The 26,014-nt window shown below is 54.7% G+C and overlaps 1 protein-coding gene across 1 annotated transcript; it reads right to left on the bottom strand.

The window, feature by feature from the left end:
- Nucleotides 1-18,846: 18,846 nt before the first annotated feature.
- TMEM80 (transmembrane protein 80) lies at nt 18,847-25,849 on the bottom strand. Its single transcript, XM_086472081.1, has 5 exons — nt 25,777-25,849; nt 23,460-23,476; nt 21,323-21,416; nt 21,123-21,215; nt 18,847-19,998 (listed from the first exon to the last, which is right to left on the bottom strand). Exons 1-5 carry the CDS (start codon nt 25,793-25,795, stop codon nt 19,793-19,795), a joined length of 429 nt encoding a protein of 142 aa, XP_086328207.1. The 5' UTR covers nt 25,796-25,849; the 3' UTR covers nt 18,847-19,792.
- Nucleotides 25,850-26,014: the final 165 nt, after the last annotated feature.

Raw genomic sequence — 26,014 nt, 5'->3', positions numbered from 1 at the left:
GAGAAAAACCATGACGTGTTCCCGAGGCTTCTTGGGAAGAGAGAAGAGCGTTGTGGGGAATTTTGTAGCTTTTTCCTCTGTCCTGTTTTCATTGGTGCCCAGACCTTCAGTGAGCAAGGCCTGTCCCCTCACCCTGCGCCTGGCACCAGCCAGCTCCTGGCAGATGGGAGCTGTGGGAGGCTGGTGCTGGCCGTGGGACTGCCTGGGCTGGGCAGGACGTGAGGAGAGGGCTGGAGGGCTCCGGCCGTCGTGCGCTGGGGCTGGCAGGACCCGTGGTCATAGCGCACCTGGGACCCAGAGAGCTTGCTGAAGAAACGCGCGGTAGTTGCCATGCTGAAGGTTTCTCTGCCCTGCGTCCTCATTCAGTCCACACCCCCCCCAAAATGATCCCTTTTTCCTAGCCTGGTGCTGGACTCCGGGAGCTGCATCACTGGCAGCGAGGGGGTTATAGCTGTGACTGTTTGCAGGAGGGAAGGATTTGATGCTGTGACTGTGCTGATGAAAGGGATCCTTTTTATTTTCTCTGTGTAGAAATCAGGAGTGGGACATCGGGCCAGTAAAAATAGGGAGTGACTCTGCATGTGTGTGTCATTCCAGAGCAGGACAAGGGACGGCCCAAGGCCCTGCCCTCGCCTGCTCCAGCCCAGCCTGAAGGAGGGCGTTGAGTCGCCCCCGTGTTCAGGCAGAACACCAAAGCCCTGCGCGGAACTGGCAGCGCCCTCGTGTCTCCTGGCTGCTAGCGCCGGCTCCCAGAGCCGTTCCTCACGTGCACCTTGCTGTATGGCACGAGTGTCCCTCGCTTCTCTGCTGGCTCTTCCAGGCTCCACGGCATTTGTGAAACAGCTGGAGAGTCAGCGAAAGGCTGGCAGCGGTGGGGCGGGATGGGCTAGCGGCCGGGGAGGGAGAAGGTGTGAGGGTTCCTGCTGTGCCCCTGCTGCTTCACGCAGCGGGGTTAGGGCTCCAGTTGGGGGCACAGCAAAGTGTTCTGCTCTGTGGTCGGCCTTCAGGGAAGAAAAGCTGATTTGCTCCGGGTTGTCACATCTGTGCTTGAAAAGGGGTGGTGTGTTTGTGCAAAGCACCCGTAGCAGAACTGCTTTTTCCAGGAGCTTTAAAGCTGTCTGGTCCAACCACCAGCTGCCATGTCTGCTCTGACAACACACTGAACTGTTAGTTCCCAGTGGGGATCGGTCCTTTATTGCCAGCTGTGGCCGTATAGGGAGTAGGCAAGAGATTGGCCTTTGCTGCCACGGCTGCTTTGAGCTAATCACTCAAGTGCCTTAATTAGTCGTTAAACAATTGCTTTAATGTGTGATGCTTCAAGGAAGGATGGCTCGTCCCTCACCAACCCACAGGAGGGGCAGAAGGAGCTTTGTGTTTAAATGGACTCCTCCATGCTGACTGGTTCATGAGCAGGACAGAGGCGTTGAGATCGATGGGACAGTTCCACCCTCCCCTCCTAAAGGAAGGGCATTTTTGGTCACTCCCTGAAACGCTGATTCACTTGCCTGGCAGAAATTCAGGCATGTAGCAGGACAGTCAGCGTGCCAAGAGCTTTTTCTCCATCAGAGAAAAGCTTGTTATTAGGCTGAGAGCCACTTTGGGGGCCATGTTCAGCTTCAGTTTGTCTCCATCACGGTCATCTTGAAGTCTCAGAGGTTGCAGAGAGATGTAGAACACGACTGGTAAATCTGAACCCAGAGACGCTTATCTCACAGCATCCTACCTTTCCCCAAAGAAAGGGAGGGCTGCAGCCTGTCTCCCTCTGCCTACACCAGTGAGTAGCTATTTCACTCTGCTCCCCAGTCGCTTTCCAAATGTCTGCCTGCAGCAGTTGGGGTGTGGGGAAGCTGATGCATCAATAATTTTCATTTCCTGCCGTAAAACTCACCCTGGAGTTTTTGCTGGGAGGGTGGGGCAGAAGATTTGAGGGAGGAGATTCATCTCTTGAAAATCACATTAGACATTTTAAGGCTTTTCCAGCCTTCTTAGGCTAATCACAACATTCGTTGCCATCTCTTCCCACCCTGTTTTGTGCTTCCTGCTCATATCCTGTCTGTGTATTTTTGGCCACTTGCAAACAATTCATTTGAGCTCAAACTTGGCACACGGGAGCTCGGCTCTGAGTGCCACTGCAGGAAAACAAACGGACATGAGTTTAACCAGCTCAGTGACCTGGTGGCAACCAGGCTCCCAGAGACGTGGCAGGGTTCAGGTCACCTTTTGGCGCGGCAGGGGATGGGGGTGTTTCTTACGGCGCATATTCAGCCCCGCAAAATGCAGCCGGGGCTCTGCCCAGGCACCTTCCCTTGGATGGAGGCGACAGCCCCATCTCCCAAGTGCTGCGAGACAGAGGGTGAGCGGCGTCTGGGTTCCTCAACCCCCTCATCCCAGGTTGCCCTGAGATGCCAGCTCGCGTGGTGGGAGCCAGAGTGGGAGCCCAGGCAGCCAGACCTGGGCCCAGCCCATGCCCCAGAAATAAATGTCTGTGCTGGCAGCCCACGGCTCGCCGCTGGGGAGGCTTTGCTGACGTGTCGCTCCTGTCCCAGGGCACTGGCACTGGCTGTGGATGCAGCTTGGCTCAACAAGGGCGTATCGTCCCCCTGGCTCAGGGGAGTGGGCTGTGCTGCTGGGGGTGGGAATAACCAGAAAATGTCCACACAGCAGCACTCGGGTGGTTTTCAGTGGTAGTCTGAGCTAGCTTTTGTCTTTCTGTTGCTGGTGTTTTCATATATATGTCACCATAGATAGAATTCTGTGTGGAAAATGGTGATTTCCCACTTCCCAGTCATCTCTGAAAGGCAGAAATGGGAGTTCATCAAAATGTGCTTTTGCTGTCAGTCATTTAGTGGTTTTAGCTGCAAAATGCGGAGGTTTTTGGATTCCCACAGAGAGTCCCCATAGGAACTGTAATGTTGATTGCTGATGCAAAACGTATTCTGTTGCAAAATACTTAACCCAGCTTTCATGCCCAGCTGAGGATAGCCTGCTCTGTCTTTGGATTCAGACAAGATGCACAGTCACAGAAAACGGGGAGAGAACCAGGGTTATTCTGAAAAACCCTAGGCAGGAAACTCACTCCTTTCTTAAAACACAAACCGCACGTCAGAGATGAGATTTCAGCTCGCCAGTCTGACAGGGGGCTCCCGTCTCCCCTCCAGCACATCCTCTAGACTCTGCAGGGCTCTGCTCCCATCAGTGGAAAGGCACTAAAAACATGACAAAGAGGGATGAGCTACCGCGGCTTGGAGGAGCGGGGCAAGGCAGGTGCCAAAGCTGGAAGGAGCAGCGGCCTGGGTCAGCGGAGGAGCTGCAGTCGGGGCCTGGCATTCCCGCGGGGGGGTGGACACAAGCTGATCCGGACGGGCCCGTTCCTCGCCTCCTCACTTTAACCTCCTTCTAAGCAACTCGTCTTGCTGTCCCGTGTGTGCGGCCCTTGCCCGAGCTGCAGCGTTTGGACCCTTCTGTCAGCGAGGTCTGCTGGAGACATTCCTGCTGTTAGCCCTTGCCGTTGGGTAGTAGTTCCTCTCTCCTGCTTTTGAACTCCTGCTGGATTTTCACTCTGAAACCTGGGCTAAAGATGAGTAAATGGTCCTGATTCTGTCTTGGTCCCAGGAGCAGCTTCAGCACTTCCCCACCCCCGCACTGTCCCTGGCCACCACCTCGTCCCCAGCAACTGTGTGCTGGAGCACTCCGACCCGGAGCAGGAACCCCATTCCCCCCACATGTACATGTTTTTAAGCCACTGGTTTATTTTCCAGCCAGACCAGCTCCAGAGCCCGACTGGCAGCCCAGCCCCGCGAGCCCTCGTGCCGGCGCAACGCAGGAGCGTCGCAGGCGTGCGAGCGGGCAGGAATGGCTCAAGCCAGCGGCGCTGCCAGCTGTGGAGCCTCCCCCTGCGTGCGGGCAGGTAAACCCTGGGCTTTTACAGCGAGATCATCTGTCATCTGTGCCGATTTCCAGTGTTTGGGCTTTCAGTAAAGCTACCAAGCTCCGTGGGGGAGGCCAGCAGGAGAGAATTTCACAGCATGACCGGCCGGTTACACAGTAACCAGAACAGTCCCATGGGAGATGGTTCCAAAACCAAAAAAATATGTTCCCTTTGCCCTTTGTTTCATTAAGAATAGAAGGATGTTTGAGGCTGGGTTTATCAAAAGAATTTAAATGACAGTTTCTAATCTTACGGCGCAGAAATGTTTTAACAATCTTGCCGCAAAAAATTAATCTCCTGCAAGGGCAAGGAAGAAAAAGCACAATTGCTCCCTGCAGCAGAGGCCTGGGATGAGAGTGTGAGGGCAGCCTGTTAGCTGGGCTAGGAGAAACCTGGCGTGATTACAGGGCTGGGGAGGGGAGAGAAGTTTCCTGCGATGTCTTAAAGAGGAAAGGGTTCACTAGCCACTCCTGCATACCCCCAGGGGCTCGGCGCAGGGATTCCCAGACCCAAAAAGCTAAAGCTCTGCAGGGAGGCATGAAGGAAACCCTTTCTGCTGTGGGAACCTCAGCACTGTGGCGCGGGTTCCCCAGAGAGGTCGTGCCATCGCCCTTCTTGGAGATCTTCAAGAACAGACTGAGTAGAGCCCTGTGCAACCTGTTCTGATTTCAGAGCTGACCCTGCTTTGGGCCGGACCAGAGACCTCCTGAGGTCCCTTGTGGCCTGAATGGCCCCGTGATCCTCAAAGAGGAGAGGGGGAAGGAGCAAGAAAGCCCTTCTCTGCCAGGTGGGCAAGCTGTGTTTGCAAGGGCTGGGGCCGTTGCAGGATGGCACGCAGTCGGGCCAACACAGGCCCTGTGGGTTCTCCTGCAGCCAGAGGAGGAGGCAGGGCTGGTGTTGACCACAGCCTGTCGTTTAAAACCAGTGAGCTCTCCTCACCGGACTGACTGTCTTTACAGTACGCTGATCCTTAAATGAGCCACAGGTTTTATGGATCACCTTTGGAGCATGGAAAGGTTTGCAGAAGCAGGGTTGTGTCTAAACACGGCCATTGAAGAACCCGGCATATTCATTTTGAAGGAAGAGGCAGGTGGCCCCAAGAGCACAGGAATACACACGGTTTTGAGAGGGATAGGGAGCCTCTGACTGAACTGAGAAACCAAAGTCATTCGTCCTCCACTTCAGCAAACACCAGCTTTCCTGACAGTGCAGATGCAGCCCTGGTAGCCAGCCCTCCTGCGCACTTCTCCCTCAACGGTAGATAAATATTTGTACAGGTAATTTTTAGCCCTTTCAGTAATTCTCCTTCCTGGCCTGGCACTGGCCACAGCTGTCTGCGAGAGGATGTTGCCAACCTTTCATGAAGATGCTCTTTCAGCCTTTGCGGCCCTGGTGCATCTCGGCTGGTGGGGCTCTGTTGGGCTACAAGAAAGTGCCATTCCTGGTGCTCCCCAGCCAGGTGCTCCTCAGTCCTGCCCTGTGGGACTGTTGGCAGGAGATTAGCGTGGGCCTACTGCTAAGCTGGGTGTCATGAGCTTACCACGTCCCCTTTTAGGTGGAGTTGTTCGGGGACAGGATTCTGAGACAAGAGGACCTGGGTGCCAGTCACCCGTGCGGTGCTGGAGTGGAGCGTGGCCTCTGCGAGCAGCATCTTGGCAGCTACAGGCACTTGTCTTGGCAAGGACCGGTCGTGTTGAAGTCAGCATCACACACTGCACTCTAGGGAAAATACCAGGGACTGCCGAGGGTGGTGGCAGCCCAGATCTCTCGCTGCTTTCGATCGTTCTTCTAACCTTTGATCGGTTGCTCACAAGGTCTTGGCAGGCAGGGAGCAGAGAGCAGGAGTGTCTCTGGGCTTGTGCCAGGTGTGGAGCAGATGTTCTGGGGACCTGTCTAGTCTAGTTTGCATGCGAGTGTGGCAGGCGGGCTTTGAGCACTCAGCTTGTTTCTTCCAGCCCCCATCAGTCTTCACTTCCTCGGCTGGGATTAAACTTGCGTGATATTTCCTTCCACTGAGCAGTCAGTGGGGCTGGAGCTCCTCTCCTCCCTTCCATCCTCCCTTTTGGCTCAGAGGAGCCAGAGACAGCTGCCTGGACCTGGGGTAGTCCATCATCTCTCCCATCACCCGTGCTCAGTTCCTGCCTGGGGAGCAGGTTGGGAGCACACACACGGCTGCAGCACGTGCGGATGCCCAGAGGAGAGGACGAGAACAGGACAGGCACATGGGGAAGTTTCCCAGCCTCCAGCAGTGGGATTTAAGAGCTCTTGGTACCCTTTTTCATCCCTGAATTTGTCCAACTGCGTTTGTCCAACTGCATTTGTCCAACCTGTGTAAACTTTGGACATCCTGAGTGGCCTGTGGCAAGATGCTCCGCAGCTCGGCTCGGCGTGCTCAGCCATCTCCTTTTGTGTATGCTGCACTTGCCAGCTGCCAGGTTCAAGAGGTGCCCCCCAGCTCTGTTATCAGTAGACAGCTGTTCCCTTGCTCGCTGTCTCCATGCCACGGGCAGTTATCGTAGATCTCGAGGAGAGCAGCACCTCAGCTGTCTCTCTTCCAGGCTGAAAAGTATTGGAGGCTTCGTAACTTAAGTCACATACACGGGGGCCCTTCCTTCTTTGGTTTTAAGCTCAGAGCAGAGGCAGCAGCCCAGAGGAGCAGTGGGAAAAGGGTGCTTCCCTGTCAAGAGGATTGCTCAGGCAGCTGATGGCCCAGCCACACCTAGGGTGTTACCTGTTCCTACTGGCAAAGACCAGCAACGAGCACAGCTCTGGTACATTTACTTTCAATTCATCCTGTTGAACCTGCTCCTGCCTAGTTTAGTGCAGCAGCTCATCTGACTGCACTGCAGCTTTTCTGGCATTTTGGGGTTTTTTCAGCTGGTGAAACTTTATCAACTCTTTTTTTTCAAGCAACAGCAACTCACAGCAACAAACCTGACAGTCCTGTGGATCTACAGTTAACCCTGAGAGCCTTTCATGTCCTGTTTACTCTTCCGCCCTGCCCCTTCTATTGCAGAAAAGGGGGGGGAAAATTCCAGCCCAACATTTTCCCCATGGTATTCACATCCAGCCTACTCTGGCTTGGAGTGCCTGGTGGGAGTGAGCATGGATGCTGGATGGGACCCTCCCTTCACCAGCGTGGGTTCTCTGCTCTGGAAGCTCTGCAGGGCAAGCTGGAGAATGCTGACTAACGCCGTTTGGGACAAAGTGCTGTTTCCACAGCTCAGATGGACTACTCTGCCCCTGCAATTTAGAAGGGTTTGTGTTCTCAGGTGTTGGAAGAACAGAGGTGACTCAGCAGTGCACCTGCCTGTGTGGTCAGGTACCAAGCCCATCTGGAGGTCATCTAGAGATGCTGGCATGCAGGTGCCTGGTGGTACAAGACTCCTTCCCCTGCCAGCCCCAGGGACCCGACTCTCTTCTCATTTGGATCTGAGCATGGGTCAAGCCTGCTGAAGTCCATCTCATTCCAATCAGAGGATTTGCTCGGGTGCAGTCTGGGACACGCTCTCCATCACAGGAGTCCTGCCTGTGTCAGGTATTAAGGGCTGGAGTCTCAGCAAGGGACGATTTGCAAAACTCCGTTGTGGTCGGTGTACATTGACTGAGGAGCCATCCCCTACCACCTAACCTTACACCAGGCAAGCAACATCCCCACCTGCACAGGCTACTACCTGGATACATGTTACTCATCTTCCTTCTTCAGGGAGTTGTGAAAGTCCCCTATCTCAACCTAGAAGCAATGCCAAGAGCATCAGGTACTGCAAACAAGACGGCCTGCCTCGCTGTGTGAAAGTCGGTGTTACAGATTAACCTGCGGGAATGACCAGAGACAAGTCCATTCACTTCTTCCCCAGGGGAAAGCATGAATATCTTTCTAGGGAACAGAGAGGTTCTAATTAGTGCTCCCTTCTGCATAAAGCCTGGCTCTCCTACTCTGTCTCCTCAGATGAACACAGCTATAATTAAGAGGCAGCAGTGTCAGGAATGAGAGCAGGCTCCAGCCTGTGATTTATTAAGGGATGTCGTGGGTGCAATTACCTTTTTCTCGTCTCCTCTCCCCAGTGTTTCTATAAAGTGAATTTACTGATGAAAGGAGTGGCTCAGGCTCGGGCAAGTGGACGCGCAGACAGAGCAAAGGCAGAGTCACTGCTTTTTCCTCCATGCAGTTACCACTGAAAGCCTCCAGCCTGACTTGGAGGATTTTGTGTCCCCAAGTCGCGGTTCTGGCCTAAGCCCCAACCCTCAGCGACCGCCTGTGAGCAACACCCGGGACCAAGGGCAGTGCCCACCAGCGCCCTCCTCATTGCCAACCACCTCCTGCCAGCAGTGGTGGGATGAGGAGCGACCCCAAGGAGTCCTGTTGGTGGTCATGAGGAGTGGGTGACACACTAGGGCAAGCTTAGTCCCGTGAGGTGGGTCAGGGTTTGGGTTTTGCTTTGTATTTGCTGGTGCAGGAATCGGGGGGGAGCCCATGGCTTTAGGTGGCAGCTCTGTTTCTCCTGGCAGCCAACACCTCTAAGGCATGAAGAGGTTAGAACTATCTTGGCTCCTGGGTAGTTCCCACTTCTGGTCGTCTTTAGCGAAAGGAAAGTTACGTGTGAACAGTCTGGGGAAGGGTGATGTTGACTCGGCCTGTGCCTCTTTGCTTGGTCTGAACTGCCGTCTCACCAGCAGCAGTATTTCACTTTCTGAATTACTCAGCGATGGCGAGCATTACTGCTGGGTGGCTGAACTTTGGTTTATTGCTGCTCAGATAGTCTGCACTTTACCTTTGTAGGATATAAATCTGGAGAGGTTGAGAATGATAAGACAGAGTGAAAAAAAATTAAAAAGGAAGCAGGAAGTTCAAATCATGAAAAGCTTTTGGGGGCCAGTACCCCAACTGGCAACCAAAAAAAAAAGGGAAAGCATTCACTGGCCCTTTCCAAGGCGGTGTTGAAAGACCCCAGCCCACCAAAGGTAGAGTGTTACTACTCGACCAGCCAGCAAAAGAGCTGCCTTCCCCTAGGGCAGGGCTGGGTTGGAGGCATGTGAGCCATGGAGGCTCGTTTGTGCCACACTTGTCCATCACGACAGCCAGGGCTGTTGCAAACTCCTGTCCGCTGCCCCTTCCTGCCCTGGGTCTTGGTGCCAGTTGCCCTGGTGGTGCTCAGCTCCTCCATCCCAGCTGAAATGCCTGAGAGAAGCCACGGCAGCGTACTGGGGAGTGGGAAAGGAGAGGTGAATAGGTGGGCTGGTGCCTCGGTGAGTGAAGACCCAACCGTGGTCTGAACGTGGGAATGCGCCCCTGGCACCTGAGGCGAGGATTTTTGGCGCATGAGACATGTTTGCCCATCTCAGCAGGGTAAGGAAAGCCCTTGTGGGAGATGCTTGGGAGCAGGGTTGATTTGTGACCCTCCTCTGTAGGCAGTGATGGATGAAAGAGCATGGAGCATCTGAGCAGGCCCTAGCCGCCATGGCAGCCGGGGCTGTGCCTTGTCCCCTCGTCTGACACCGCGCAGCCCAATCTCTGCCATCAGCCTCTTGCCTTGTGCAGAGGTGAGGGTCCCCCTGGTTCAACCGTGCCTGCAGGAACAGTCACCTCCAGGCTTCGCTTGGTGCTTCAAACCAAATCAGGGCCAAAGCAGCTTGTCTGGCCACTTTGGTCCCTGTTCCAGGGCAGCCGAACAGGCAGAGCCTGTGACTCCCCACCTTTGGCTTCCTCTTCCCATGGGTTGGGAAGCTTTTGGTCTTCTCCCTCAGCAGAACCTCAGTGGCAATGAGCACGTTGCTGTAATGCCCTGGGAGCATCTGGGGAATGGGAACAAGGGCTGGGCTCTCCTGGGGAATTGCAGTGCAGGTGAAGGGGGAAGATCTCCAAACCGGTCCAGCGCTTGGCTACACACCCTTCCCTCCCTCCTTAATTGCAATTCCTCCTGATTTGTCTGGATTACCAGGAAATAAAAATACCAGGGCTTTTTTGTTAACCCCCCTGGCATTGTGCATGTCAAGTTTGCAGGCGGCGCCGTCCCCAGCCCAGGAGAGAGGAAGCCTCTCGCTTCCTTGGGAAGGGACGAGCTCTCACCGTGTGCGCAGAGGTGGCCTTGGTCGTGTGGGAGCAGCGCAACACCACCAGGTGTTGGGATCGGCTCTCTCCGGGATCCCCTTTGACCTCCCTCTTGACAGTGATTTGATGCAGGGGAACTAAATATTTTGGGGGTGGGTGACAGCATACTTTTTCCCTGAGCTTCCTGCCATTTCAGACAAGAGTTGCTGTTCACAGCCTCCCCGCTACGTGAAAATCCTTAGTGCTCCTCTCTGCTGTAACGGTGACAGATGACAAGCTGTGTGGTCTTGTGGGCAGGTGGAGATCTGGGAGCCAAACTGTGCTCTCGGGCTTCCTGGGCCTCCTTGGATCTCGTCTCCTGCGTCACTCGAGTGTTGTACGGTGCCTGGCACCATTTCTGAGGGTGTAAGGACTCTTCTGTAATGTGGTCGGATGAGCAGGAAGGGTTTCTGAAGGCACCACCCTTCCCCTCCCTTTGAGTGGGAGGCTTGAATACCTCCTGGGCAGGCAGGTGGGTATTTTTCTGGGCACCTGCTGAACCTTGGCCAAAGCATGGTAGATCAGGAGGCCGTGCTGGCAGAGTCATGTGCTGCTAGATCTGCCCAGTGCTGCATGCGTGCTGCTGTTCCAGTGGAGACTCTGCTGCTGATAGAGCTTTACTGCAGTGCAGGAGGCCATCTCTGTCACTCTGGGGAGTCTGTGGACTTTCCCTGGCACTTCTGCTTGGAGGACGCTAGGGAAAGCTCGTAAGGCTTGAGTATTTTTAGAGGGTGACTATTTTATTGCCAGTCACATCAAACTCATAGGCTAAAGGCCGGGCACTAACATCTGCCCTGGAGTTACGAGCAGCACTGCTGACTGCTGTTACGTAAAGTAGACGTGAGGCCAGACTTCAGCCCCGCACAAGGAGAAAACCGCTGAGTCTTCATCAATGCCACAAACCTGCCCTGACCTACCACTTCGAGGGAGACCATGGCATGGAAGAGAGAAGAGAGTGTGATGGAGACGCGGCTCCAAAGCAGCAGCCTGGGACCCAGCCCGCTGGGAATAATACTCCGAGGCTCCCCCACGCACTCAGGCTTCGCACCCGGATGGTTCTCAAGCCCACACAAGCCAACGCGTATATTCTCCCTGTTTCACTCCTTTCTTTGCCACAAGGACTGAAACCTCCTGAGTCCTTTAGCGCGTTAAGGTCATTTCCGAATCTCTTTCACCTCCAGCCTGAATTATCCCGTGACCCTACGAAAAGCGCTCCGTTTTCCAGCACATTCGAAGCCGTCTCGCCCAGGGTCAGATGCTAACAAACACCTGGCAGATTTGGCCCCGAGGCTGTCCCCCCACAGGGTCTCCTCCTGTGGCCATACAGCTGGCCTGGGCTCCTCCTGCACAGCCTCTCCCTGGCTCTTCAGGCCCTCAGCTGAAGCCGGGCAGGCAGCCGCAGCGAGGCAGCCTGACACAATGGTGCTGCTCTTAACGTCACCGCAGCGTCTTCGCTGCCGTGCCCCGGCCTGCGCGCAGGGGAGCTGCCGCCCGACTGGGCGAGCTGGCGCGTACAGACCGAGTACCTGCCTCTGCGGGAGTCCGGCGGACGGAGCCCCAGCAGCAGTGCCCCGCAGGCCCCTTTTCCCCACGCTCAGGGCCGGGTTTTGTCACTCGGACCGATGGCGAGTTGTTTGCAGTTAACAAAGGTGGGCACCGAAGGAGAGAGTCCGCCTGCCTCTGCGGTCCAGAAGACATTTCCTCCTCGTGCTGCGCGGCAGCCAGGCTGCTCGCCTCGGGCTTGGTGTCCTTGCCCACCCTCACGTTGGGTGGTGACTGGCAGAGGGGCAGAAAGCCAGGGGCTGAAAGCTCGTCTTGGCAAACTGCTTTGTCACACCAAGCAAACGGGGGTGCGTGCAAGCTGTTCCCTTCCCCGGGACTTCACCAACGTGCCGTTCAATGATGCCACCACTCAACTTTTTCTCAGGTGCCCAAAAACACTCCCGGTCCCTCTAAGCTGTGTAGGATACGGCAAACCCCCCCTGCCCTGCCGAGTGCAGCAGAGCGGATCCTGCGCTGGACTGCCTGCAGGTACCTGCGTGTGCCTGGGGTCCAGCCAGAACAGCCCCAGGTCCCTGGCCAGGCTGGCTTCCTAACGCTTCGGTGCTGGAAACCAGCAGCAGGTACAACCCAGGCGCAGCTGCAGCAGGGATCGAGCTGTTGGTGTCGTCCCAAGCACCACTTTAAGCCTTGGTTTTAAACAGGGTGAGGCAACGACCTTTGCCACGCACAGACACGTTCCCACAGTGGATCCCAAGTCCCTCTTCACAGTCGTGTTTTAAAGGCCTCCTTGATTCAATACGACCGCCTGCCCTTTCTGTGGCGAAGGACTAGTTTCTCTTCCTGATCAACTGAAAACTCGATCACTCAACGAAACGGAGCCAGGAATGTGCTAGTGCGTACAGCAGACCCTGCGTGGGTCCCGGCTTCAGCCAGCCAGGCTGTTGTGTGTCAGCGGGGGGCTGAGCCTGTTGCTGTCCTTTCTTTAACTCGGAAAAAGGTCCTTTTTAGGGGCAGATCCCACCAAAGCACCCAGCGCTGGAGCTCTCAGATGAGCAAGCAGTGACGGATCTGATCCCTGTTACAGCACTCGCTTCCTACAGCGTTTCAGAGCAGCCCAGCAACACAAGCGTTACTCCCCGTTGCCCTAATTACAGCAGGGCAATCACCGTGTGTCACTACTGTGTTGTCTCACAGTTATTTCCAGTATTTAAAAATAACGTCAGTCAAATCGTTTGTCCCTCAGCCTCGTCCTTGGTGGAGTTTGCACTGGCATTTCCCAGGCAAATAAGTGAAAGGGGACCGGAGAGCTGCGCTCCAGCTCGTTAATGCAGGCTCACGGGGAGCCCGAGCTGTCACGCAAGAAAATGGGGCAGCTCCGAGCGAGCCTCCCCTCCCTTCTGAAATAGGGTGATGAATCTTGCCAAGGTCACGGGCAGGGAGAGCTCACCCACCGAGCGCAGCAGCTCGTCAAAGTACCTGGTAAGGAACGGCAAAATACCTCTCCGCGCGCGCCCCGAAAGGAGGAAACCCCGAGGTTTGCAAACAAACAGCTGCTCAAAACTACCGTCTCCAGACTTCATTAAAAAAACAAAAAAAAGCACCGTTCTGTGCCAGATGGACATTTTGCTGCCAAGAAAGTGCCACCTACTGGATCTGACCCCGTGGGGAAATGCAAGAACGGGAAACAAACCCCGAAAACATAACGCTGGAAAAAATTACTTCTTTTCAGCCTTTTAACAAATGACACAAACCTACGCACTGACAGCTCTCCCAGCCACAGCCCCCTCTCCAGTCACGCTCCCTCCGCAGCTGAATCAACCAGACTTTTGAAGGAGACAAATGTTGGGTGGGGGGTGTGTGAAGTTTTAGGGTTTGCAAGGAGGGACTTACCGGTGCCGAGAAGCCACTCTTGTCTCCCGCAGTTCCCTTGCCTCCCGTGCGTCCTCTCCCAGTCAGCCGAGTCCTCCTAGTTAAATCCTGCTGCCATTCTCCGGCAGCCAAGCTCCCTCTGCCTCCCTGCGCAGCGCTTTGCCTGCGAGCCTAGTGCCCCAGCCCCAGCGATGGAGGAGACAGCGAGGCAGAGCCCACCTGGCGCCCCAGCCTGGGGGTCCCTGTGCCGCTGGCTTCCCTCTGCCCTTTCGTCCCGGTGCCGCTCGCCCCGGTTGTCTGAGAGCAGGTGACAGAGGTTTCTTGGCAGAGGAGAGAGGAGGGGAGGGATGTGGAGGCAGCGAGAGGTGGAGCTGGGACCCGGAGCAACAGGTTACTGTATAACTAGGAGCTGGTGGCCCCGGCGAGCCGGCTGCATCCCCGCAAGGCGCTGGGGGCAGCTGGGGCCTTCGCCCGCCCCTGCTGCACAGGGAGCAGAAGCCCAGCCGAGGTGCTGCTGGGAGGGACGTGTTAAACTTCAGGTTTCTTTCATTCAGGAACGTTTCATACCCAAAGGGGAGGTTGAAGGCAGCGAGGGGGGGCGAAGGAGTGCTTGGAGCTGGGTTTTCCATCGCCAGTAAGGGAGGGGATGTGCTGCCCAACTGCCTCGTGGGGGGAACAAGGCACCTTTTGTGCAGCCCGGTGCTTTCCTCTGCGGCTCCACGCTGGCTCGCGGGTTGTTTTCCTCCAGCTTTGCTCCTGCCTGCTCTCTCTGTCCTGATGTCTGCAGCAGGGAAAGGTGCCCTGAGATGGTGGGAGAGGGCAAACTGTCCTCGCTCTCCATGTCCCCGAAGCAGTCGGGGGTGAGGAGCAGAGCCCTCTTTGGGGTGCCCCACACTGTGGCACTGTGCTCCTCATGGTTACACAGCCATAAAGTCCTCGTCTTGCCCCAGCTCTACCGTGAGCTGGCAGGAGGTAGTGGGGTCTGTCCGTGCCACGTGTCTCGGCCCCACACTTCAGGCCCTGGCGCTGGGCAAAGGTAAAACACAGCTTGGGCAGAGCTGTGCCGGGGTTACGGCAGGGAGCGGGCAGTGATTGCTACACCCACCTTTGGGAGGAACTGAGGGGAAGCGATGGCTGTGGCACAGGAGGGGAGTAAAGAGCTCGCTGGCCTTGGGCATCAGCAAGGTGCGGCCTGAGCAGGGCTTGCTCCTTGACAGGAGATGCTCCTTGGAGGCTCTGCTCGGGCCACCACTGTGTGCAGGACCCGTTGTTATTCACGCGTGTGTGCCCACGTGCCAGAGAGAAACTGCACGTGACCCTTTTGGCCATCGCAGGGAGCATTCCCGTGCCGCTGCAGTACTGTGTCAGCCCTCCCCTGCGATGTCCAAGATCATTATCGGTGGTGTCAGGAGTGCGACCGCTGTCCCCTTTTCACCAGGGCCCCAGGTGGGGCACAGCGAAAGCAAGAGCTGCCTCTTGCTGGAGTAGCAGAGGAAGGACTTGAGCTCCAGCCCTTGTGTTATGGCCAGTGCTGTTCCCGTGCTCTCTGGGAAGGGTTTCCTTAGAAGCTCCAGTCTCACCACGTAATCATCTCTTGGTGCTCCTCTCTTGCTCTTCAAAAGCCGGAAGGAAATTTTAAAAGATGGCAAGGCCGCTCTGGAGTTTCAGTAGCCGGACTGCGGAGAGGATGCTTGGGTTGTGCTTGAGTCTGCTATGCTGCCAGCTCAGCCCTGCAGACTGTGGGTTTGGGGGCCTAGAGGGACCCTGAACTCTGGGAAACGGTCTCTTGTGTGGGCAGACTTAGTCCTTTCAAAGAACACCTGGTTTCATTTGTCTCAAGATTTACTGTTTCTTTAAAACGATGGATGGGATCGGCTCATGAGCTGATCACTAAGCTGGAAAATATCAGCTGAATGCATGGGTCTTACGGACGTGTCCGTGGCAGCGTGGCTCCATCTCGTTAGCCAGTCCTCTCCAAAAAATGGGGCTTTTGAGAGCATTTTATTAAAAGCGTGTCTGCATCACAGGCCTCCCCACCACCCCCACGATGTGCGTTGAACCCATGGCACGTACAGGCGAGAGAGACCCCTTGTCGCTGGCCCTGGGCAAGAAATAGCTGCAACTCTGACCCAGTAGAAAGAAATAAGCAAACGCTTCCACCGCAGCACACAGGTCTGGAGGAAACCCGGCTTCCTGAACCCGGCGCCTGTCGGGTTCCCGGCCGCCCTGGGTTCCTTCGGTGCCTGCCGTGCTGCGGGGGCTCGCGCTCAGCTTGGGCCGGGCCCGCGGCCGGCCGCCGCTCGGGGGAACCGCCCCGGCTGAGCTCCTGTGGGAGGAATGCCGCCGGGTGAGCTGGACGGGCAGGGGGAGAGCCCGTTCCTTGCATGACAGTTACGGTTTTGGCAGCTCGGTTTTGACAGGAGAACGACCTCTTCCGCTGCGGGAGAATGTGAACCGATACTCGGTGTGACGCACCCGCCCAGCGCCCTGTCATCCTCCTCGCCGCGATGTCGGTGAGATCCCGGGGGGATCTCGGTACAGGGTGCATCATGAAAACATGGCCAGCCCTGGGAGAAGCAGCGTTTAGGGAACGCCAGCCGCGCCACCAGGCAGGGGAGGGGATATCGGTTCAACAGAAGGGAAACGCGGGGGGAACGTCAGCGCTGCCGGAGCCCGGCGAGCCTTGCCAGTGGAAAGGTTTTGTGCAGGAGATCCCTGCCCCCTGAAATGCATCCTGTGCCACTGGGGCATTGCAGTGGGACCGCTGGGCTGGGCTGGCTTTCCCGGGATGCAAACAGGGAGTTGGCAGGATTCCGTTGGAGAAGCCACTGAAGGTTTAAGGCACTGGCTGCTTGCTGTCTGGCAGCCCCGGCTCCACGTTGGTGATGAAGATAGGCACAGTGGGCTCCCTCGAGGTGCTGCGCCGCATAGGAAATCTCTACCTGCTGAGCAGAGGAGGCAACTTTTCCTCTGGGCAGGGAAGAAAACCGCAATGGAGCTTATTACATCTTCCCTGCAACAGCCGATGCTGGTCTAAGCGGGCCAGAGGCAACCGGCAGGAGGGGAGTTCCCCCGCTGTGCGGCAGCCATGCCCGTACGCCCGCTCTGCTGACTTGGCTCCCACGTGTGGAACCGAATGAGCGCGTGTCCTCAGCCTCGCTCCGTCGGCCACGGCTCGAAGCCCTTTGGCCCTGCCACAAAGCCACGGCGGTGGCTGGGGGACCGCGCCGCTTCAGCTGGGGTTTGGGCTGGGCGCTGTTTCTGCCTGCTGAGGAACACCGAAGAGCCATGGACCAGTAAAGCCCTATCTCTCAGGCTATCTCCGAGACTGGAATCCCAGGAGGGTAACTTGCCTCTCGGGATCAGCCTTTTAAATCAGGTTGGCGGCAGACACCCCTGTGATGGCTTGAGAACAAAGACTTCTTCCCTGCAGAGTAAACAACACCCAAACCGAGCTCCTCAAAATATGTGTTCCTCTAAATTTTTAATGCCGTTTTCATCCAACTTGCTCGTCCTGTTTCAGCAGGGCTGGGCCTCATAATTAAAAGCTCCCGCAATCTTATGTCTGGCAAATATTATCAATGGCTTCGCTATGCCGTGCCCTGGTTCTCTGAACAGTGGGAACGGATTGGAAAGGAGCTCCTGATTAGAGGAGCTCTCTGAGGCTACGGCCCGATCCTTTGGGTCTTTGTACCAGCTTGGCACGGAGAGAAGCTGTCACGAAATCAGGGTCAGCAGCGTAGATGACAATTCCCCTTCAAAGCCTGGCAATGCCCAAGCCGAAGGAGTTGTCTGAAGCTCACAGACTTCTTCATCCTTCTCCTACATTCATCACAGAGTGGGGGGCTGTCCGCAGCAGAAGTACCCCAATATCTGCTCATCTAATCAGGAAAAAGTTCATGGGCAATTTTATCTTAAACTGGAAAACTGAAACAGAGCTGTCCTGCCCTTTCAAGGGTGCAAATCCAGGGTGGTGGCAGCTGACCCCCAGCAAGCACGGACAGCCGTCCAGGGCTCTGGGACCAGTCTGCAAGCCATCAGGTGGTGCTCTGAAATGAGCTCAAAAATGTATGTTTATTATCATATGTGTATATTTACCCCGTTGCTGACCATCAGCAACCATTGTCACTCTCTGCTGGTGCTCGGTTTTCATCCAGGTGACGGTTAGGGAGCAGAGGATTCACAACGTTTTACAACGGAGAGATCTATATAAACCACTGTTTTATTTATAAACCACTGAGGAGGAGGCAGCTTTACTCTGTGTGGCCCAACTCTGTCCCAAACTCGTACCGTGCTGTGGGCACAGGCAGAAACATGGCAGCCATCACCTAATGAACACCTCCATCAGAACCATTTCTGAGGGCTCTTTTCTGCACGGATCAGGCCAGGGATCCAGTTTTACGGTGCAGCATCACAAATGGTTGTAGGGCCGTAGCTGAGGGGGTGGTGATCTGTGGTGGGGAAGGAACACCTTCCCCTGGCTTTACTGGCGTCTCCTGAATCGACACCCTGGGTCTCTGCTGCCTCCGGTCGCGCTAATATTTGGTGTTTGTTTTGTTTGTAGTGAGCACCGTGAGAAGGAAGGAGGGTAAAGCGCAGAGGCTGCCACTTGAAGTGAACATCTGTGACTCCATCTGCCCTACCACCTGCATTCAGGTAAAAAAAAAAATCCCACTTTGCAATATTTCCTTTAAAACCTGTCAGACGTTCTGTTGCCCGACCTCTGCGTAAGGCAGGCGTCAACACCAGGAAAAGTTTGGGCTTTTATTTGTACGCAGGCAGAAAGGGCTTTTCTCGGTGTGCATTCGTCCTCGATGGGGTCGATCCAGCTCGGTGGGTTTGTCCCTCCTCATAGCAAGCATGTGATGAGCGCATTCCGTTATGCCAAGCAGATCTGGGAGGACAAATGGGTGGGTGTTTGGTTCGCGCCGATTAAGCACAGAAACGTCGGGTCATTCCGTTTCCTGGCTGCTCCTCAGCACCCAGTTCTGCTGCTTTTATGTTGTCGTGGCGGCGGGTGCAGCCTTCCTCCTGCTGCCCACCAACGGGGGGCTGTGCCGCGGCGGGGGCAGGATCTGGCCCGAGGGGACTCGTGCCAAGGGGGTGCTTCGACTCGGACTGTGGGCGCAACGCAGCCAGAAGCTGCCGTTACCTTGGACGGGGTCCCCTGGGTACGACCGAGGGATGCAACCGGGTCCCTCCGCAGGAACTGTGTCCCCTCCCGCCACCACAGCACGCAGCGGTGCGGCTGAGGCGGCACAGGGCCCGTGCTACTGTGTTTTCAGCCCTTGGCTAGTGCAGATGAGCGCAGGCCTCGGGCGCTCTTCCTCAGGGCAGGTGGCCTACATACAGCAGGATCAGGAGGGACTTGTGCACGCATCCAGTCTCGCCCAAGTCCTCCTTTGTGTAGCTTAGCTGTAGCCTAGGATCTGAACGAGCTGCTCTGCGCTTCAAACACTTCTTAGATCGAAAACAGGATTTATTTGAATAAATAAATACAAAAATAGGAAATTCCGAATATAAAACCTGCTTGTACAAAGCCCCCAAACGCCTCAAGTTTTACATTAATACATGTTTTTGATACAGTAAAAAAAAATCTGACCCATTCTTCTTTTAAAAGACAAGGCTGGAATGTAGTAATTTTGCAGAGTCATGAAAATAAACGCATTTAACACCAAACAGAAGTACACCCGACAACAGTCTGTTGGACTTTTAAATAGGACAGAAGGGTGAGGGAATGGTGAGCGCTTACGCTCACCTTCAGGGCACCCCCTTTAACCAGCCAGACCCTCCCAGCGCTGCCTTTGGCCTCCACGGCAGCGAGCCCCGGCTGCCCCGACCCCGTCGCTCGGCTCTCCGGGTACGCGCAGAACTCAATTCCGCTCCCTCCCGCTGGGATCAATCAGGTCCTGCCCTACTAACGTCAGGGAAATTACCGCTGGGGGCCGAAAACCCAAAGGAGAGCAGAAGAGAAACTGGGCCCTCAGACACGAACGGGGATGCGGCAGGGCAGGAGCGAGTCCTCCTTCATTTCTGTGTCACTGGGGTCGGCCGTGGCTGCTGCGCCGTCCAAACGCGCGTCATCGCGGCAGCGGGTCGGGAGGTGATGCCCTGGCTCCTGTTCCGTGTTGGGAAGGAATATTTAGTGCCGAGCCCTGACGACTACCAGAGCGTTTTAGGCGTTTTTGCTGAATCACCTCTTGCCTTTGCCCACACGCAAGCTGACTGGTGGGACAGTGTGACACAGCTGCCGTTCCGGGAGATCTCTGCCCTTCAGAAATTTGTACTTTAAACAGAGGGAAGTTTTACAAGATTTTTATGTGCAAAAGAATTAAATATTTGAAATATAACACCAGTCTTTTATGGAAGAAATGTGTGGAAAATACGTTGAAAACTGCTGGGGTTTAGCTGACGAAAGCAGCAATGGCCATGACCTTGAATATTGACTCAAGCCCGTAGGTAAGGAGAAGGACAGCGTTTATAATGACGTCTGCTTTCAGCACGTAAGTTTGCCACACCAGGAAATACACCGACAGAATCACGCTGCCCACCGTGATCACAAGACTGAGCCCTAATGGAGCCTCTTCTTCTGTCAGGTTACCCCTCGAACCTTGGAGGAAACAAAAAGCTGACATAAGTCTTTGATTTCTTTGGACAATATCACAAGCCCTAAGCGTAGAGTATTTCTGTTCAGAAACAGCTCTAGCTCTTACAGCTCAGGGTACACGGAAATACGGGCCTGAATCAAGGCTCTGCCAGTGAATGGGAGAACAAACCCCAGCACCAACGGACGGTCCGCTCCGTGCTCACCCAGGGTAACCCAAAGAGCACTCAGTCGGTGACCGAAGTCGTGCCGCCGGCCTTTCCTTACCGCAGACCACCCGTTCTGAAGCTGCAGCCGTTTCATCGCTCAGCTCCTCCATCAGCCATCAAACTTTCCCCCAGCCCTGCCCTTGGCGTGACAGCTTGGTGACGGCCGTGCGCAGCTAAGAGCACCCATCCGGGCTTCAAATCTGAGGCGATACAGAACCTTCCGTATTCCCTGCTAACCTCGTCCTAGTTCAAATGACTGTGCCATTGTGGAGAAGCTGCAGGCACTTACCTCTTCCTTGCACCTCATTTCCAAGCTCATCTCAGTAGTTTTGCTACTACATTAGACTTGCAACTTGCTGCTTTATTCATCCAGCAGGCTCCAAGCAAACACATGCAGAGAGCTTTAAGGCAGCAGGCTAAATGCACCCCTACAGCAAGTCAGCTGAATTCAACAGAGACCCAACTTGCATAAATGTCTCAGGAATATCGAGAACAGATTTTAATAGGGTTTTTTTTTTTTTAAAAAAAGGACTTTAGGAAGTTTTAGCAAGCTCTGGGCAGGGGTCAGGAAGCCCTTTACGCTGTTCTTAGTGAAACGAAGATGCTGGAACTGGCGTGTGTCTTCAGGAGTGAAAGGAAAAGGTGCAGCCACGGTGGCAGCCGTACGCTGCTCAGGGATGGCCTTGGCTTTCTGACAACCCAGCTATTGTCTTTTAATGGCATTATAGATTATATTTCATGTAAGAGCAAATTCTATTTGACCCCCCTGGCCAAATCTATTGATCAGTCAGATAAAGTTTAATGACATACAACAGTCCCCAAATATCTGCTCATCTAAACTGCATGTGTTGACACACACTCGATTTCTGAATGACTGAAGATTATATTCCACTGAAAAGGCACAGTGATGACACGACATACCCAAGTGTAACCGCAGCACTTCAAGAATGGCCATAATGAAAAGCAATGCAAGATCAGGAGCCAAAAAATCATCTGGATAACTGAAAACTTGACCTGTAGAATGAAACAGTGTAAGTAAGCCAGGAAAATAGGGTCAGCATACTGACAAACCACAACCATAAGCACACAGCCCACTCTGTGTTAGAATACGTGCAACTTACTTTTATAAACAATCATTGCAAGGGTTGCCAAGAAGTACAAGATGTAATAAATCCCATTTACATAAAGCAGAATCTGTAAAGGAACAGATGACAGCTGATAGCTGCTGTTAAGGATTTCTCCTAGCAACGAGGTGGGATCCATTTCATAAAATCGCCATTTCCCAGTAACCTCAAAATACGCTGCTGCGCCTTTTTGTACTGAAAGGTTCAGCTATGACTGGCCTACTGGTAGGGTTCAGGAAGTAACTTAAGATTACAAACACCAGGAGCTAGGACAAAAGCATGCTGTTTCAGGTTTGGCTTTAGTTCCTTTTTTAAAAAATTTTATTTGGTAGGTAGTGGGGCGTTCGTTAGCCTAAGGAAATGGGGGGGGTGGTGCGTGTGTACATTTCCCCAGACAACTCCTATACCCATTAGTCAGCCTGAAGCAAGTTGACAGAGGGCTGGCAGACTCAAAACATCCAATTCCTCTAAGTTTTTGAAAATAGGTGGCTCTGTGAAGCAGGCGGGCCCCATTCCTGCCCACATGATGGAAAGTCTGAAAGCTGTGCTCTGTCTTTGTTACGTGCCTGAGAAAGGCCACGAGCTCAACTTTGAGATGTAAATTCCTAAGAAACTGACTTCTTAATTCCCTGCTCACCACACTCGCTGTTGTAGAGTCTAAGGTAATATTTAGCTTTAGTTACTCGTCTACGTGGCTCCACTGCCCAGGTGTTTGAGAGCTCCACAACCCTCAATACACCCTCAGAACTCCCCTGAAGGACAGGGAGCACGGCACACGCTGCCGCAGCAGCAGGGAGAAATGGCTTGCAGGCTCAGGACAGTCATCTCCCCTGTAGCCATCCCGAGGTGAGGGCCATCAGCCACCAGACACTTACCCGAGCCTGAACTGGCCGCCTGAGCTCCCGCTGGAGCCAGCCGAGGTGAGATGAGCACCTTCCCAGCTCCCGAGCAGGGTGGGATGAGCCGCTGCCTGGGTTAACCCCTGCTGGCTCCCACTCTGACTCCAGCAGGAGCTGAAATGCCCAGTTTAGAGGAGGGACCTCACAGCCAGAGGTCTGCAGGAGCCCACCCACCCCCAGGGACAGGCACGGCTCCTGCGGAGCAGGCACCCACGTACTGAAGGAGTCGCTTCTCTTGAGGCACAGCCGCACGCTGCCAGTGCCAGAGGAGACACACACAGGACATCCTGGGGCTCGCCACCACAGGGAGAAGTTGGGATGTGGCTCCAAGAATCCAGAAAGTTTGGCCATTTGTACGTATTTTTGATAATCAAATGATACCAAATGCCTTTCTTAGCCTTCAGTACCACAATGTAATTTACACAAGGAAGTTATCAGCGCAGATTTCATTATTCTCACATCCCTCTTTCTACACTCAAAATATTCTTTATCCTCCCCTCTCTCCCCCAGCCCTTCTCAAATCCTCTGAATACCTCCAAGCGGGGACTTCACCCCAGGCATCTTTTCCAGGAACTGAACGAAGCACCCACCCACACGCGGTGGATGTCTTCCAGTTCCCAGAGAAGCTCATTTTATTAAAACAGAACCAGGTTTTTGTGTTTTTCCAGTTGAAGGAAGGTGGAGCAAAAAATTACTAGATAGGTTCTAAGCATGGAAATCTCCGAAGCCAAGGGTGGCTCCTCTTAGGAGGTTACTTAGATCTTGGCAGGCCTGACGTAGGGTGAGTTAACATGAGAGAAGAGGAAGTACTACTGAGAGCTGCTTTTACTGCCTCTCGTCGGCTGTGTCAGCGGTCTGTGAGGTGTGCTGCACGGGGTTCGTGTCCATCAGCCCACAAAGCCCACCTTTGGCCCTGCTTCCTAAGGAAACGGGAGTTACACGCTCACAGCCCGGGGGTGCCAGCCCTCCGCCAAGGCTGCGGGGTGGCTTCAAGGGGTCTCTGCGGGCGCCGATCAGGGCAAAATCTCAGCTAAACCCCAGCTAATGCTGCACAACCCATCTTCCCTTGGAAGAAATGTTGTACCAGTTTGGCTTCCTACGGATGGTGCTGAGGGTGGAAAACTCGGAGAATGAAACGGCACTGCACAGACCTGTCAGGCGGGAGGATGTGAATGCATTTCAGCCGGTCTGCCCGAAGCTTCCCGCCGCGAGGGATAAAGGTACGAAAAGGATACGACTGCCGAAGTTCTTCCTTTCCGTGGAGAAGGGAAAAATAAAGAGAAGAAAATGAGTCTTAAGTATTTACCGCAAGTGCTGCAGAAACATTCAAACAACTGGTGTTAACAGAGAGATCAAGCTCACTTGTAGAAAGGGTTTTTTTCAGTTCACTGGAAGACTTACTATTTTCTCAGATCATGTGGTTCAGGTTCCCAAAATAACTTTCTCAAATACAGGAATTCTAAAATAATTTGGGGGAAATCTCTGTTGTGAAAAGTCACTCCCACCAAGGAACCCGTCTCTTCCAGAACATACAGAAGTACGCGGGCCTTACCCAGAACTCGTTTATCCTGTCCTTTCACAGCAGATGACACCTCATCCCCTCTAACTATGCAGGGAAGCAGCATGTACCATTTGTTTTTAAATGGTGAGAAAGCGTTCCTGTAGAACGCAGGGCTCCCCGGTTCCTCTAGGTAACATCCTTCCAAACCGGTTCCTCTCAAAGGCAAAGTCATTCTATGGAAAACCTTAACATGCTCTGATCCCCCACAGAAATCGTAACAAATACTTTCTATAAGCTAACCCCATTTCACCTTTCTTTTTTCTTTTTTTAATACAAATAAAATTCCCCTGCAACATGATGGCACTGACCTACTCAAGTACCTCTTCAGTAACTCATTAATATCCTTAGCCTTTCCCAACACAGGAGGAATTGAAAAGTTAAGCTCTCTGTTTCACAGAGAGGCCATTTCATCCATCTTCTCAGAGACATCTCATTATCATCAAATCCGTGGGACATGCTCCCCTCACCATCTTCATCCCTGGGCTTGCGGAGGTGAGTGGCCTCACCGCCTCATCGCCGTATGCAGGTGGGCCCAAATGAATCCCCACGAACTGTAGGCACCCAGTGAAGGGATCCCGTTTGGGAACGCCGTGGAAGGAGGCGATTTTAGCGGGTGATTCCCACTGTCTGTGGTCCGAAATGCCTCCTGGACGTGCTTCCCCTCCGCTCTGTGCAAGGGGACTGCAGGCCCCCGGCAGACTCGTCCCTCCACGTAGCCAAACCGCCTTCTGGCGACGGCTTGCTCGCGTTCGGCAGAACGGGGGGGTTGGAGGTTTCGCCGCTCGGCGTGTTCTGCAGCGACTCATGGTGACAGACGGGGTTGTAGCTGTACCCCGCTATAAACCCTCACACCGCAACGGCGTGTGCAGACGCGGTGTTATTCCCAAGAACTGCCCGGATCTGGAGCTTTTTCTGGACAACCGAGCACTGCGCTGTGCCGGCGCAGCCTCATCCGTGCCGTGGTACCAGTGGTGGAACTCGGGTAGTGCGATTGTACTGGACAGGCAACCCCGGGTGAATTCTCTAGGGGCAGTTCCTCAGCTTTATTTTTCAACTTTTTTCTTTTAAATCATTTTCCACAGGCGGGCACTGACCACCGTCCTGCCTCTTGTTCCCAGGCGCGGGCTGCCAGCCGCTATTATTTAGGACATGCTGCCTCCCCCTGAGCAACAGGCGACATTTCACCCAGGTTAAACATCCCAACCCCGCGACACGCCTGGGCAAGGGATACTGCAGTTAGGAGGCATCACGATGCCAGGGAAGATATCATTTCAGGGATAACAGCAGGCTGCTAATCCCAGCACGCCGAGACTATCGCACTGCTCGGATTAACGAAGCCTCCCTCGCTGCTGGGGGCGTTTACATTGAAAGGCAGCGTTCTGGCAGAGTTAAAAAAAAAAAAAAAAAGCCCAGTGATAATTTTAAAGCATTTATATGCAGCACCCAAACTTGCAGCAGCACGAAGAGGACTCAAGCTCGGGGGGGCGGGGGGGGGGGCACTGGCATCAGTGAGACCTGACGCAGCGACTTTCCGCGCCGTGCTTTGAAAGAAGTGGAAATTAATCATTTTGACCAATGATTAGTCTCGAACTAATAACTTTTTTTTTTTTTTTTTTCCCTCCCCCGCGAATCCCAGTGGTTCGTTATTTGAAGCAAAGCCCTGAATTTTCAAGGGGCGCCACTCGGCCTCAGGAAGGCGATTTGCCTGGGGATAAAGCTCCCCAAGCGCCAAGCCCCTGCTCACGCTGACACAGGGCCCGCAGCTGCCGGGATTTCCCTCAGCCTGTCGCGATATGACTATCGGGCTGCGCTCGGACCCGAGGCCTAGCTCGACCTCGGCACCCGCCTCGCTCTCGTCGTGTCTCCCCGCCCGGGGCGGCGAGAGGTAACCGCCACCACGGCGGGAAACAGCCGCCCCCGGTCAACCCCCCGCCCCGCCGGGAGACGGGGGCGGGAAGGGCCGTCGGTATCGATGGCAACGCGCCGCTCACCTCGCCTCACGACCGCCATCTTGGCTCCCCGCCCCCTGCCGGTCCTCCAGCGTCCCGGCAGCCCGTGCGCCGCGACCGTTCGTTCCGCGCGCGCCTGGGAGGAGCGCGCTGCCCTGCCCCCGCCCCCTCTGCCTTCGGGTGCGATCGGAGCGCTCGGCCCGGTTCGGTCTCTTTCGGGCGGATTCGGGCTCTGCCCGTTCGGGCGTCTCCGTTCGGGCCGGCGAAGGGGAATTCGGGC

This window comes from Leptosomus discolor, chromosome 12 (genome assembly GCF_034619465.1).
Source record: "Leptosomus discolor isolate bLepDis1 chromosome 12, bLepDis1.hap2, whole genome shotgun sequence".
In the NCBI taxonomy this organism is placed as follows: domain Eukaryota; kingdom Metazoa; phylum Chordata; class Aves; order Leptosomiformes; family Leptosomidae; genus Leptosomus; species Leptosomus discolor.
Note: the sequence above shows the minus strand (reverse complement) of the source record. Positions and strands in the feature narration are given on the sequence as shown.